The sequence below is a fragment of the Phalaenopsis equestris genome, unplaced genomic scaffold, assembly GCF_001263595.1.
Source record: "Phalaenopsis equestris unplaced genomic scaffold, ASM126359v1 Scaffold000717, whole genome shotgun sequence".
In the NCBI taxonomy this organism is placed as follows: Eukaryota; Viridiplantae; Streptophyta; class Magnoliopsida; order Asparagales; family Orchidaceae; genus Phalaenopsis; species Phalaenopsis equestris.
Genome location: NW_018165157.1, coordinates 500605 through 512092, shown reverse-complemented (window position 1 = coordinate 512092; position 11488 = coordinate 500605). Strand labels below are relative to the sequence as shown.

The window sequence follows — 11488 nt, the reverse complement described above, 5'->3', positions numbered from 1 at the left end:
AATTGTATCGTTCACTAATTTTTGGGACTAATTCGGGAAAAATTATTGCATACATACATCGCATGTAGATGCATGCGGTGTCCGATCCTACGGTCAAGATGTATTTGAACGGCCCTAATTTAATTTTTTTTTAATTTTAATTGTAATAATTTTTACAGATTCGGGCCATATCACGCGTCAAAATATGCCTTCTATCTTCCTTTCAGCGTGTCCGCCATTTTACATCGTGGTGACTGGTGAAACTCCTGATGCAGTATATTTTCGATAGGGAGACTTGGTTGTCTAAATTTCTTGGTGCTCATAATGGCTGCGAGGATTGCATCGAGGTCCTTAGTTCGTAGATTCTCTTCCGGCGGGAAGGTCTTGAGTGAGGAGGAGAAGGCTGCGGAGAATGTGTACATTAAGGTCTTTATCTGACTGTGATTTTCTATATCTAGATTCTTTTTTTATTCAGTCTTTGTTTGCTTTTCTTACCTTTGGTTTCGGCTTTAAATCTCCTATAAATTAGTTGATGTCGCTAGGATCTCTCTTTTGGCTCGAATTTGTTTGGGTAGCATGACCTAGCTTTTGACTTTCTATGTCATACACGATGGAAGTTCCTTTCTTGTAATGTGAATTAATTAGCCTATTAAAGATAATTTGATAGTATGTAACATACGGAGTTCATCTATTCATTTTGGCAGCCCTCAATGATGTTATTCTTCCATGATCCATCTCCCTATTTTATGTCCATTATAGAACTTCTATTTGATTTTATCAGGGAGCCATCTGCCCATTTTTCTTTCCATTATAGAACTTCTATTTGATTTTCTATTGGATAATCGTTTGATTAGTCAGCCATTTATGCTGCTAGAAGTAAGAGATATTACCATTCACATCAATTACTTCTTGACTGCATAAAAAAGAAGCAACAATTTACAGCATCTATAAAGTAAAGATATATCGTCTTTTGAAATTTAAACCGAGCAATGGTTCTCATTCAATAATTAGTTTGCTTGTATCCTCCACGACATTTTCCAAGCAATACCATGGATGTTTCAGTAGATTTTATGCTCAAAATATATGTTTGTCCTTTCCAACTCACTGCCAAAACATATGAACGTCCCTTTTGCCTTCCTAAGCATCACTCCAAAAATAAAATTCTTTAAATCTGTCAATTTTCTTATTAACCCAAACAGGAATTAAATTTGTGGAAGATAATATTTATAGTCTTACTACACAGATCAAATATACATAGGCACCCTCCTTTTTGTAAATTTTACCTAAGCTTAAGATCTCAATTCTAAAACTTTTTTGCCTAATAAAACGTTAAGGAACTTCTTACTGAAATTATGACATTGATATGAAGAAGAGTTACATATATTATATTTAATGTAGAATTATCTAATATACATGGTTATGAGAACTAGCAACCACATAGAACACTTCACTTAATGCTTGATCTAATTAAATGTTTTTTATTTATTGAATGAATCAAGAATAAAACCACAATTTAGATATTTGTATATATATTAAATAATTATGATATTAAATAAAGTCCATTTTGTAAGATATCATAAATTATTATTCACGCTTTTTTATTATAAATGTGAATTTTTTTTTTAAAAAAAGTGCATTAAAGAAATGATTTGAAAATAGATGAGCAATTGTGAGGAAATGAAAATTTTTTATCCTTCAACGAGAAATAAAAGTCATAATAATGAGATCGTTATTTTTCTTAAGAATTTCTAATCCCATCAATTAGATACTCTGAGGAACTTTCTTTAAGCCGAATATTAACTATTACTTTTTTTTCACACCAAACTTAAGTACATTTACCACTACCTTAGTTTTTTTTTTCTCTACCAAAAGGAAAAGTTAATTTGTCATCATTTATATAAATTAAAGATTGACCTGTCTTTGAAATGAAAAACCAATGATTATTGTTCAATCGTTATTTTGTTAAAACTCTCCCATATTTTCAAGTAATATCAAGCACATTTTATGTTTATTGCACAATACTAATATGCTTTTGTGCTTTTCCTAACTCTTTTCTAAAATGTTGGAGTTACCTTTTTTTCTTATTCTAGGTATCACTCCATCAAAATAAATCTTATTTTTCATTATCTTGGCTATCATACTTTTGAATAAAAGTCATGCAAACATACAGGTCAATGTTGAATGTATAAAAATCAATCTACTCTGATAAAATTTACTTTTATAACTTCAAACTTCTTATCTTTATCTTTCTTAATACGGGAAACCAATCCTTATATGGTTAACCAATCTGGTTAATCCATTTGCCATAGATTATGAGTTTTATGCATATAATATCATGTAGAATTTTGTGAACAACTAATAATGCTTACTTACGTGGATATTACTTATTTGGAGGATATTAAATGAAGAATAATCTGAAATGATTGCATTATAAGATCTTGCATTTACCAATAATACTTCATAGAATAATTTGTATAAATAAATAATAAAATTTTAATTATTTTTATTTATTAAATGAAATAAGACTTTGAAATAACCTCATAATCATGACATTTTAATAATCAGTCTCTTTTTTTATAGAAAGAAGTAGACATTGTTGTTTTCTTTGTGACATGACAAAAAGTAAGTAAAAATTATTTGAAGGGATGGTAAAAGCACATATTTTTGGTGTTATATAAAAGTAATAATTGATACTTGGTATCAAATTCACTGTTTCTTAAAAAAAAAAAATTATGATCCAACGATTATGATCTTCGTTCTCATTGGCGGTTATAAAATACTCATTTTTTCATAATAATAGTTTGTTTCCAACTTATTATTTTCATTGCACATTTTTCTTGTTTAAACTTTACAATTATAATCAATAGGCAGCGAATAGTATTTTTTGCTATCTTCTAATGTAATCTTATATTTAATATCATAATTATTTAGCATTTGTAAATGTCAGAACTGTGGTTTTCCTTTTCCATGTTTCGATTAATAAATGGAAAATCATAAACAGGGTTACCATTTATTTTTGGAAACTATTCTTTGAAGTGTTATTTGTGGATGCTTCTTCTCATAGCCATGTGTTTTGGATAAGCTGCATTAATTATACAATTGGATATCTTTTGTCTTAAGTTGTTCAAAAAGCACATATGCTATTTTTTAGCATAAAACCTTTAGAATTGATACCTTAAACTTAATAAGTGTGATTTACTCATCTTCTTTATCAAACATTGGAAGCAAGTGTCAGTATCCCATCAACGAATATTTTATTGTGTATATTTGTTTAAAGGCCACTCTTGTATTGAAACCTCTTAATACTAAATAACACTAGTCCTTTTTTGTTCTATTGGCGTGCAATTTCTTTCTTCATAATTGCATTCATACTTTCTGGTTCCTACTGGCCTTTGGTTTTTGACAATGTTGATTATGCACTCAAATACTTAGTTCTATGGTATGATTATATGTTTGAGAACATAGCGACTTATCATCATTGTAATCTTTCCGCACCTATTTAGTATCCACTTTATGTTTTCATTATTTTTTGTTGAATTTTGATGAGTTGTATACCTATTACGTGCATTTTTTTTTAACTTCTTATATCCATGCCATCTAAGGTCTAACTCAATTCCTATTCTAACCCTTAGATGCTAATTTTATCTATTAGTCCAATAGGTGTATTTTTCCCTTTCATTTAGATGTCACACCAAAACTTCATTTTTTACTATTTTATCTTCAATATATTTGGATCGAATTTTACCCTTAATATAATTATTCTTAAATCTCTACTTTCTTGTTTTTTTCTATACATTCATTTCAACATTTTGTTTTTTGTGATGCTCATTTTTATTTATTTTTTTCATGGCCTAATAAGCAAAAAGTGAATCATTGCAACATAGCTGATCTAATTGCAATTTAATAGTTTTTTTTTTTTTTGTTTTGTTTTTTGAATCTTTCATGATATTTATGCTAGTCTCTTGATGTTTAATATTCCCAAGCCTTCTCCATTTAACCGCCCAATCTTAGCTAGAGAAATTTAATCTTTATTTTTCTTTTATGATAGATTCGTGATGCTTAAACTTTATTCATCTAGTTATTACTTTATTTTCTAATAATATTGATAAAAATTTATCAATATCATATCCACTAAAATTGCATATCATATGCTCTATTTTTATTCTATGAATGTTAAGGTTTTTCTTCTCAATTTTTTCTTAGTGGCTTGAACTTTTCACATTTTTCAGCAGATGACTCATCAATTAATCTACATAATTTGTGAAAAACATTCATTAAAGTAAACCATCACAATGAGAAAATCTTTAGTAAGTATTTTAGTAATTATTACAACAACAACAACAAAAAAAAACACTAAAACCAACAAAAAATGAAGATTGAAGACGGCACTTGAATTCTTTACATTAAGCTCTAAATAAAATAGGTATGGTTGCATTATTATGAGGCCACCGGAGAATTATCAACTCTAATATGTTTTACAGTAGGCCGAGTAATTTGCAATCTTTTTTGCCATATTCATCTTGGAATTTTTTTTTAAATAATGAATTTTAGCTCCGACTTCTGTTTTTTTCTGTTCAATTTAATTAGATTGTGAACTTGTTAGAAATCCCTAGTTTATTGCATAAAACCATACGCTGTACTAATTTGCTGTCGTGTTCCTACAGAAAGTTGAAAAAGAGAAGCTGGAGAAACTTGCACGTAAGGTATTTTAATAACATCAACCCTCGTATTGTTTCCTTTCATATTGGATTTTAGTCTTTTGAATCTTTAATTTTTTTTTTGAATATTTTCGTTTTATGGATATGGAGCATTTTGTGTGTCAAAATTGAAGTACCAGATTCTTCAGTTTTTATAGGCTTCCTTGTGAAATCGGAATCCCTTCCTCCAAGCTATGTGTCCAACTCAAAAAAAGAAAAAAAAATGAAAAAAAAGGGTAGCCCTTCAAAAGAAGAAAATATTAGAGAAAAACACCTTCCCTGGGAGCAACTACTCTCTGTTCTCTTCCCAGCCAACTTGATGTGATTTTATTCCTCTCAACAGCACAGCTTCTTAAACTTTTGTTATTCCTTTCAATGGTTAATAGTAGGGTAATAAATCCCTTTTTTTTTTAATGTGAAACGGGTTCGTTGATGTCACCCAATATTTTACTACTATTATTGAACTTATCATTTTGCTTGTTCCTTTCCCCTTCACGGAGGTTAAATTTAAAAAAAAAGAAATTAACGCTTGAGGTTACTTGGTTTGAAAATATGCATGAATTCTGAATACTTACTGCTTATTTTCATTTACGAGTTTAGATTTATTCCATTAAAACCCTGGATTAGAATTACTTTTGTTCAGCTTTCATTTCATTTCTGGTAGAGAATAAAATTTTGAAGTAACATTCATGTCACGGTTATTGAAGGCAAAAACTTGCCTTCAAAACTATGCACCATCCAATGATAAAAGTTTATAGTCGTATTGCAGTCAATTCAATAGATACTAATAAGCTGAACAGCTGAATAGCAGTAGCCAGTTGCAGTTCAGAAGCTCAAACCAGTGAGTTAAGGTTCGTTTGGTTAAGTTTTTTCATTGGTTTATTTTTCTGAAAGCCACCACAATTTTTATTCAGCTGCGACTATTTTTCTGGTTTTCCATGAGTTTTATGATAAGTAAACTTTACAACTAAATTTGCTGTAGTGTGTTAACTATAAGAAAACTCTTGGTTAGGGCTGCATGCGAGTCGAGCTGAATTGAGCAAAGCTGTGTTCAAGGTTGAGCTTATTTATAAAATTCGAGCTCGAGCTTATGTTGAGTATTTGGGCCTTTGTTTAATCTTGAGCTTGTATGAAATTCAAGCTCGAGCTAAGCTCAAGCGCAAATCGAGCTTTTATGTTAATGATGAAGCTTAGTTCATTTGTTAATTTGACTGTTTGAGTTGGGTTTATGTTTATTTTATATGATGATAATTGAGCAATTATGGAGCAGGAGAACGAGTAGTTTTTTTTAGCTAATTAATTTCTATTTGAGCGATCTTTATTGAGTAAATTAAAATTATTATTATCATTCTATCTATTGATGGTTGATGTTATTTATTTTTGAGTAAGACCATTCAATGGTTCATGTTCATTTTATATAACACTGTCATTGCTGGTCCTGAGTTCAGATGTGAAAAGTGGAGGTTGTGTTTTTTAGTTGATAACATGCATAAAACTTGTCGAAAAAATCATGACATAAATATTTTTGGTCGTTGTGTAAGTGCTAGGGTGCTCCCTGGAAGCGACATGCTGTATGGTCTGAATACAGTGAAAAGTGTGCAATGGTCGATGCCCGGGTGTAGTGTCAAATCAGGTTTCTCACATTACGGACGGATGCGAGTAAAAAAGTTAATCTATGAAAGTAGAAAGAATCTTGAAATATTGGTACTCTCACTGGTAAATTAGTGAAATTAATTGATATTATGATTCATAAAAAGATAGATATCTAATATGTTTAAAAACTAAATGGGTTGGAGAAAAGACTAAGGAGATTGATAACTTAAATTTTAAATTTTGATATTCTGGTAAGAGTGGCACTAGAAATGATGTAGGTCTAATTATAGATAAGAGTTTGAAAGATAATATTGTAAAAAATAATAGAGTTGGAGAATAGAGTTGGAGATAGAATTATAGAGTTGGAGATAGAATTATAGCCCTTAAGATTGTCGATACTAAGATTTTTAATATTTTAAGTGCTTATGTTCCTCAAGTAGGTTTAGATATAGGTTCTAAAGATAAATTCCGGAATGACTTAGAAAACTTGATACAAATGATATCTCTTGAAGAAAGTATTTTTGTTGGAGGAGATTTAAATGACATGTCTGTAGAGTGTTAGAAGATTTTAGAAATATTCATGGTGGTTACGATTTTAGAGTGATTAATAAAGAAGGTAGAGTTATATTAAATTTTGTCTTAGTATATATGATTTTGTTATTGCTAATACTTTATTCAAGAAAAATGATTAGCATATAATTATTTATAAAAATGAATCTAATAAAACACAAATTGATTATTTTCTTATGAGAAGAAGAGATCGTCGAGAATGTAAATATTGTAAGGTCATTCTAAGTGAATATTTAAGTGAATATTTAAGTACTTATTTAAGTACTCGACATTGATTATTAGTTCTGGATTTTAAGATGAATAGTTGTAAAATAAAGAATACTAGGAATCATCGTCGTAAAATTATATGGGGTATCTAAAAGACAAAGAAAATTATTTTTATGAGTAAAATTCAAGATTTCAAATTTTGGGATGTTCATGAAGAAACAAATTCTGTGGGATAAAGTAACAAATACTATTAAACAAGTGACAAAAGTTGTACTTGGAGAATCAAAAGAAAAAATATCTAAAAATAAAAATAGTTGACGGTAGAATAATAATGTGCAAGAAAAGATCAATTATAAGAAGTTATGCTGAAAAAATTATTTTAAATATAATAGCTTAGAGAACAGAGAAAAATATCAAACGGCCTATAGAGAGTCTAATAGAAGAATCTGTGACACTAAAATTATGTGTTTAGTGATCTTTATAATATATTAGATTTTAAGAAGGGTGAAAAATATATGTATAAACTAGCCAATAAAGTGAAAAGAAAAGTAAAGATTTAACTCAAGTAAAGTGTATTAAAGATGAAAATTAAATGTGATTTTCTTAGAAAAAGATATTCAAAATGGGTGGATGAGTTATTTTAATAAACTTTTTAATGATGCTTTGGAAAGTAAGACCGACCTTAGTGATCTTAATATCGTTAATAATAATAAAATTTTTCATTTTTACTTTCGCATTAGTAAAAATGAAGTTGAAGAAGCTTTGAAGAAATAAAGGGTGGAAAATCTATATAATCTGATGATATCCCAATTGAAGTGTGGAAATATTTAGGAGCTTTGAGAGTTTTTTGGCTTATTAAACTCTTTAATATTATTTTAAAAACTAAAAAGATGCATGAGGAGTGGGATGCATGAGTGGAGGAACAGTATTATAGTCCCCATTTTTAAGAATAAAGGGATGCACAAGGGTGTGCAAATTATAGAGGAATTAAGTTGAGGTGTCATACTTTAAAATTATGGGAGAGGGTAATTAAACATAGGCTAAGACGCATTACAAAGTTTTCTTATAATCAATTTGGATTTATGTCGGCAGGTTTACTATAAAAGCTATACATGAGAGGTTTGATGGAGAAGTTCAGAGATAGTAAGGAGGATCAACATATGATTTTTATGATTTTTATATGATTTTTATTGATTTAGAAAAAGCTTACTATAAGGTTCCAAGAGATATCCTTTGTATAGTTCTTGAGAAGAAAGGTGTTGATATGACTTAAGTGTTGATATGACATATATTCAAATTTTTAAAGATATGTATACAAGAGTTGTTACTTGTGTTCGAACATAAGGAGGATTGACCAAATATTTTCTTATTTTTGTCGGTTTACAATAGGGTTTACAACAGGAATTGGCTTTAAGCCCATATCTTTTTGCTTTATTTATGGATGGTCTTACTAGACACTTACAGGAGGATGTATTTTGGTGTCTGCTTTTTGCTGATCTCGTGGATAAGACGGGAGAAAAAGCTCAAGTAAAACTTGAATAATGGAGGTCTACCTTGGATTCTAAAGGCCTTCGTTTGAGTAGAACTAAAACTGATTACATGGAATGTAATTGTAGTAGTAGTAACTCTAGTGATAGAAATGTAAGTTTAGGTGATCAAATTATTAAAAGGTCTGAACGTTTTAGATATCTCAGGTATATTGTTGAAAATGATGGTGATATTAATGGGGTTGTGATTAGTAGAATATAAGTTGGTTAGTTGAAGTGGAGGAATTTTTCAGGCCTATTGTGTGATAGAAAAGTACCGCTTAGACTGAAAGAAAAATTTATAAGATGGTGGTGAGACCTGCAATGCTCTATGGCGTTGAATGTTGGCCTCTAAAAGTGAAGCATAAAACTAAGTTAAGTGTTGCCGTGATGAGAATGATTAGGTGGATGAGTGGCTTTATTCTTAGAGACAAAATGCGAAATGAATATATCCGTGATAGGGTTGGTATAGCTCAAGTGACAGACAAAATTATAGAGAGTCGTCTTAGATGGTTTGAACACATTAAACGTCGACCATCTGCTGATCCGATTAGAAGAGTGGATGTTTTAGATTTGACTTATGTTAAGAAAGACAGAGGTAGACCTAGGAAGACTTGGGCATATTGTAAAAAAATGATCTTAATTTATTAGAATTAAATGAAAATATGACACTAAATAGGATGAAAATATGACACTAAATAAGACGCAATGGAGAAAAAGGATTGATGTAGCCGACACCACTTAGTTTGATAAAGGTTTCATTGTTATTGTATGTTATTTATTTTCTAATCAAATGAATCTTATCGAACAAACTAATGAGTAGTATGACTAAGCTATTTATTTTCTAATCGAACAAGCTTATAAAAGGGTTACTTGTTGAACAAACAAAAATAAGCGAGCTTTTAAATGAACATCCTACCATATAAATAATTAAAATACGCTTTTAAATGTGAAAATTAAATGGGCAACTCAACAAACAAACTTTTATAATATTTTATATAATATGAATTAAAAGTTTAATTTAATTTAATATAAATGAGTTTTAATTGTGTTTTAATTGAGTCTATTCATAAACTTTAAATTAAGCTTAAATCGATCATATTCTTAACAATTAAATCGAGCATTAATCAAGCTTATTAGCGCACTTATTCATGAACTTAAATAAATATGTTCATCGAGGATCTTAACGAGCTTGTTCGCGAGCTTTAAATTATAATATTTTTGAACATTAACAAATCGTACAAGGAATTATTTAAGGTTGTTTATTTAACAATTGAGCATTTATAAAAGTGTTCAAACTTGATCAATTAGTTAATCAAACGAATCTGAACGACCTATTATCAAACGGAGCTACGAGTAACTTATCAAACACTCATTTGCAACCCTACATTCGTCAAACATTTTTAAAAGAGAAAATCCATAATACTCATAGCAGCTTCCAAAAAATTTATTTTTTTTGCAACAATTCTATGATTAATTTTTACTGATAGGTACATTTATCTCAAATGGACACTTAAAAGATGGAATACTCATCATTGTTAGTACATGTATGGCGCTCTTCCCATTATATCACATGAAAGGAAACTTCCTTCATGCTTGGCTTTTTTCTTATGTTCTTCTGTGTCTACACCAAAACACCCTGATCATGTGCATTTGCAGGGATCCAAACCAGGGGACAATCCAGCTTCACAAACCCCAGATGCTACTGATGTGAAGCCTTCTGGATCTCCGCCAGGCTCTTCAGCAGCTGGTTTCTCTGCTGACAAGAACCGAAACTATGCTGTGATTGCTGGGACCATTGTTGCTGTTTCTGCACTAGGCTGGTACCTGCTTTCAAAGCCAAAGAAATCTGAAGAAGCCTCTAAATGAGCCTGGCTAAGTAATAGGCGCATCCCATCTCTGTTTGCTTATTTGCTTCAGTTTGCATGTGATCTTGTGATTAACTCCATATGCTTGGATTACATATGCTCCTTTACATAAATGATGATTTGCACTTAATAGTTCTCTTTAGAGAAGTATCTTTTAACTGTCTGATGTTTTGACTGCGCGTTAATAATTGGAAGCATGTTGGTCGCTGGGTCAAAAGAAAAAATACTTTGTATTTTTTCATTTTATGAATGAAGTTGAGAAAGTTAATTTCTTGGCTATGGAATGTGAAAAATATTGGATCAGATTTATTCTTTTTGGCACGTTTTAGAAGTTAAAATAACTAAATTTGGAAGAAAATGCTTAAAATTGATCATTTTTTGTTTCTCAAAATTTAAACATGCTTTTGTTGCAGTATTTCTTTTGCATTTAATTATTTTATATTTTTTATTTCGTTGCAAAATATTTATGGCATTTTAATACACTTTTTCTTTTTGGAATATCATATTCATTGTTTCAGCTTGATTGATTGTCACAATAAATACAGATTGCACTCTGTAGGAGAATTCTGATTTTTGCTGTATTCCTGTTAATATGTTCTGATAAGAACAATTCACATTTAATAGTTTATCAAATCTATTGTAGGACAGCAAAAAAAACAAATGCACAATTCCGTCTACTAGGATGTTAAGCAAATTTAAAATAAACCTCATGACATTAAAAGGTATAATGGAATTTTTAATGCTACATAAATTCCCGAGTAGTTACTGAAACATATTGGAAAGATGGTAGAATGTAGATCCTCCAGAGGAATATGTATCATTCCCAATTTCAGACCAGCAAAAGAAATACCGATAATTTATGTCAAAATTGCTTAATAGAATGGAAATAATTGGTTTTATTAATCAATAGATGCTATGATATCACTCATCTGTATTTCGGTCTCAAGTCTTCTTCAACTTCTTGGAAATTAGAAAAAGAGCACCAATGGCTGCAGCTACTACACTGGAAATAACCAGTGCAGACATCAATGTTGTTCCCATCTTGCAT

The 11488-nt window shown here is 30.0% G+C and overlaps 1 protein-coding gene across 1 annotated transcript; it reads left to right on the top strand.

Annotated features, from left to right (window-relative positions):
• The first annotated feature begins 202 nt into the window (after positions 1-202).
• On the top strand, positions 203-10716 carry LOC110030443 (uncharacterized protein At2g27730, mitochondrial-like). The gene is made up of 3 exons (XM_020733156.1): positions 203-405; positions 4644-4682; positions 10232-10716. The coding sequence occupies exons 1-3, from the start codon at positions 304-306 to the stop codon at positions 10439-10441; spliced, it is 351 nt and encodes a 116-aa protein (XP_020588815.1). The 5' UTR covers positions 203-303; the 3' UTR covers positions 10442-10716.
• The last annotated feature ends 772 nt before the right edge of the window (positions 10717-11488 follow it).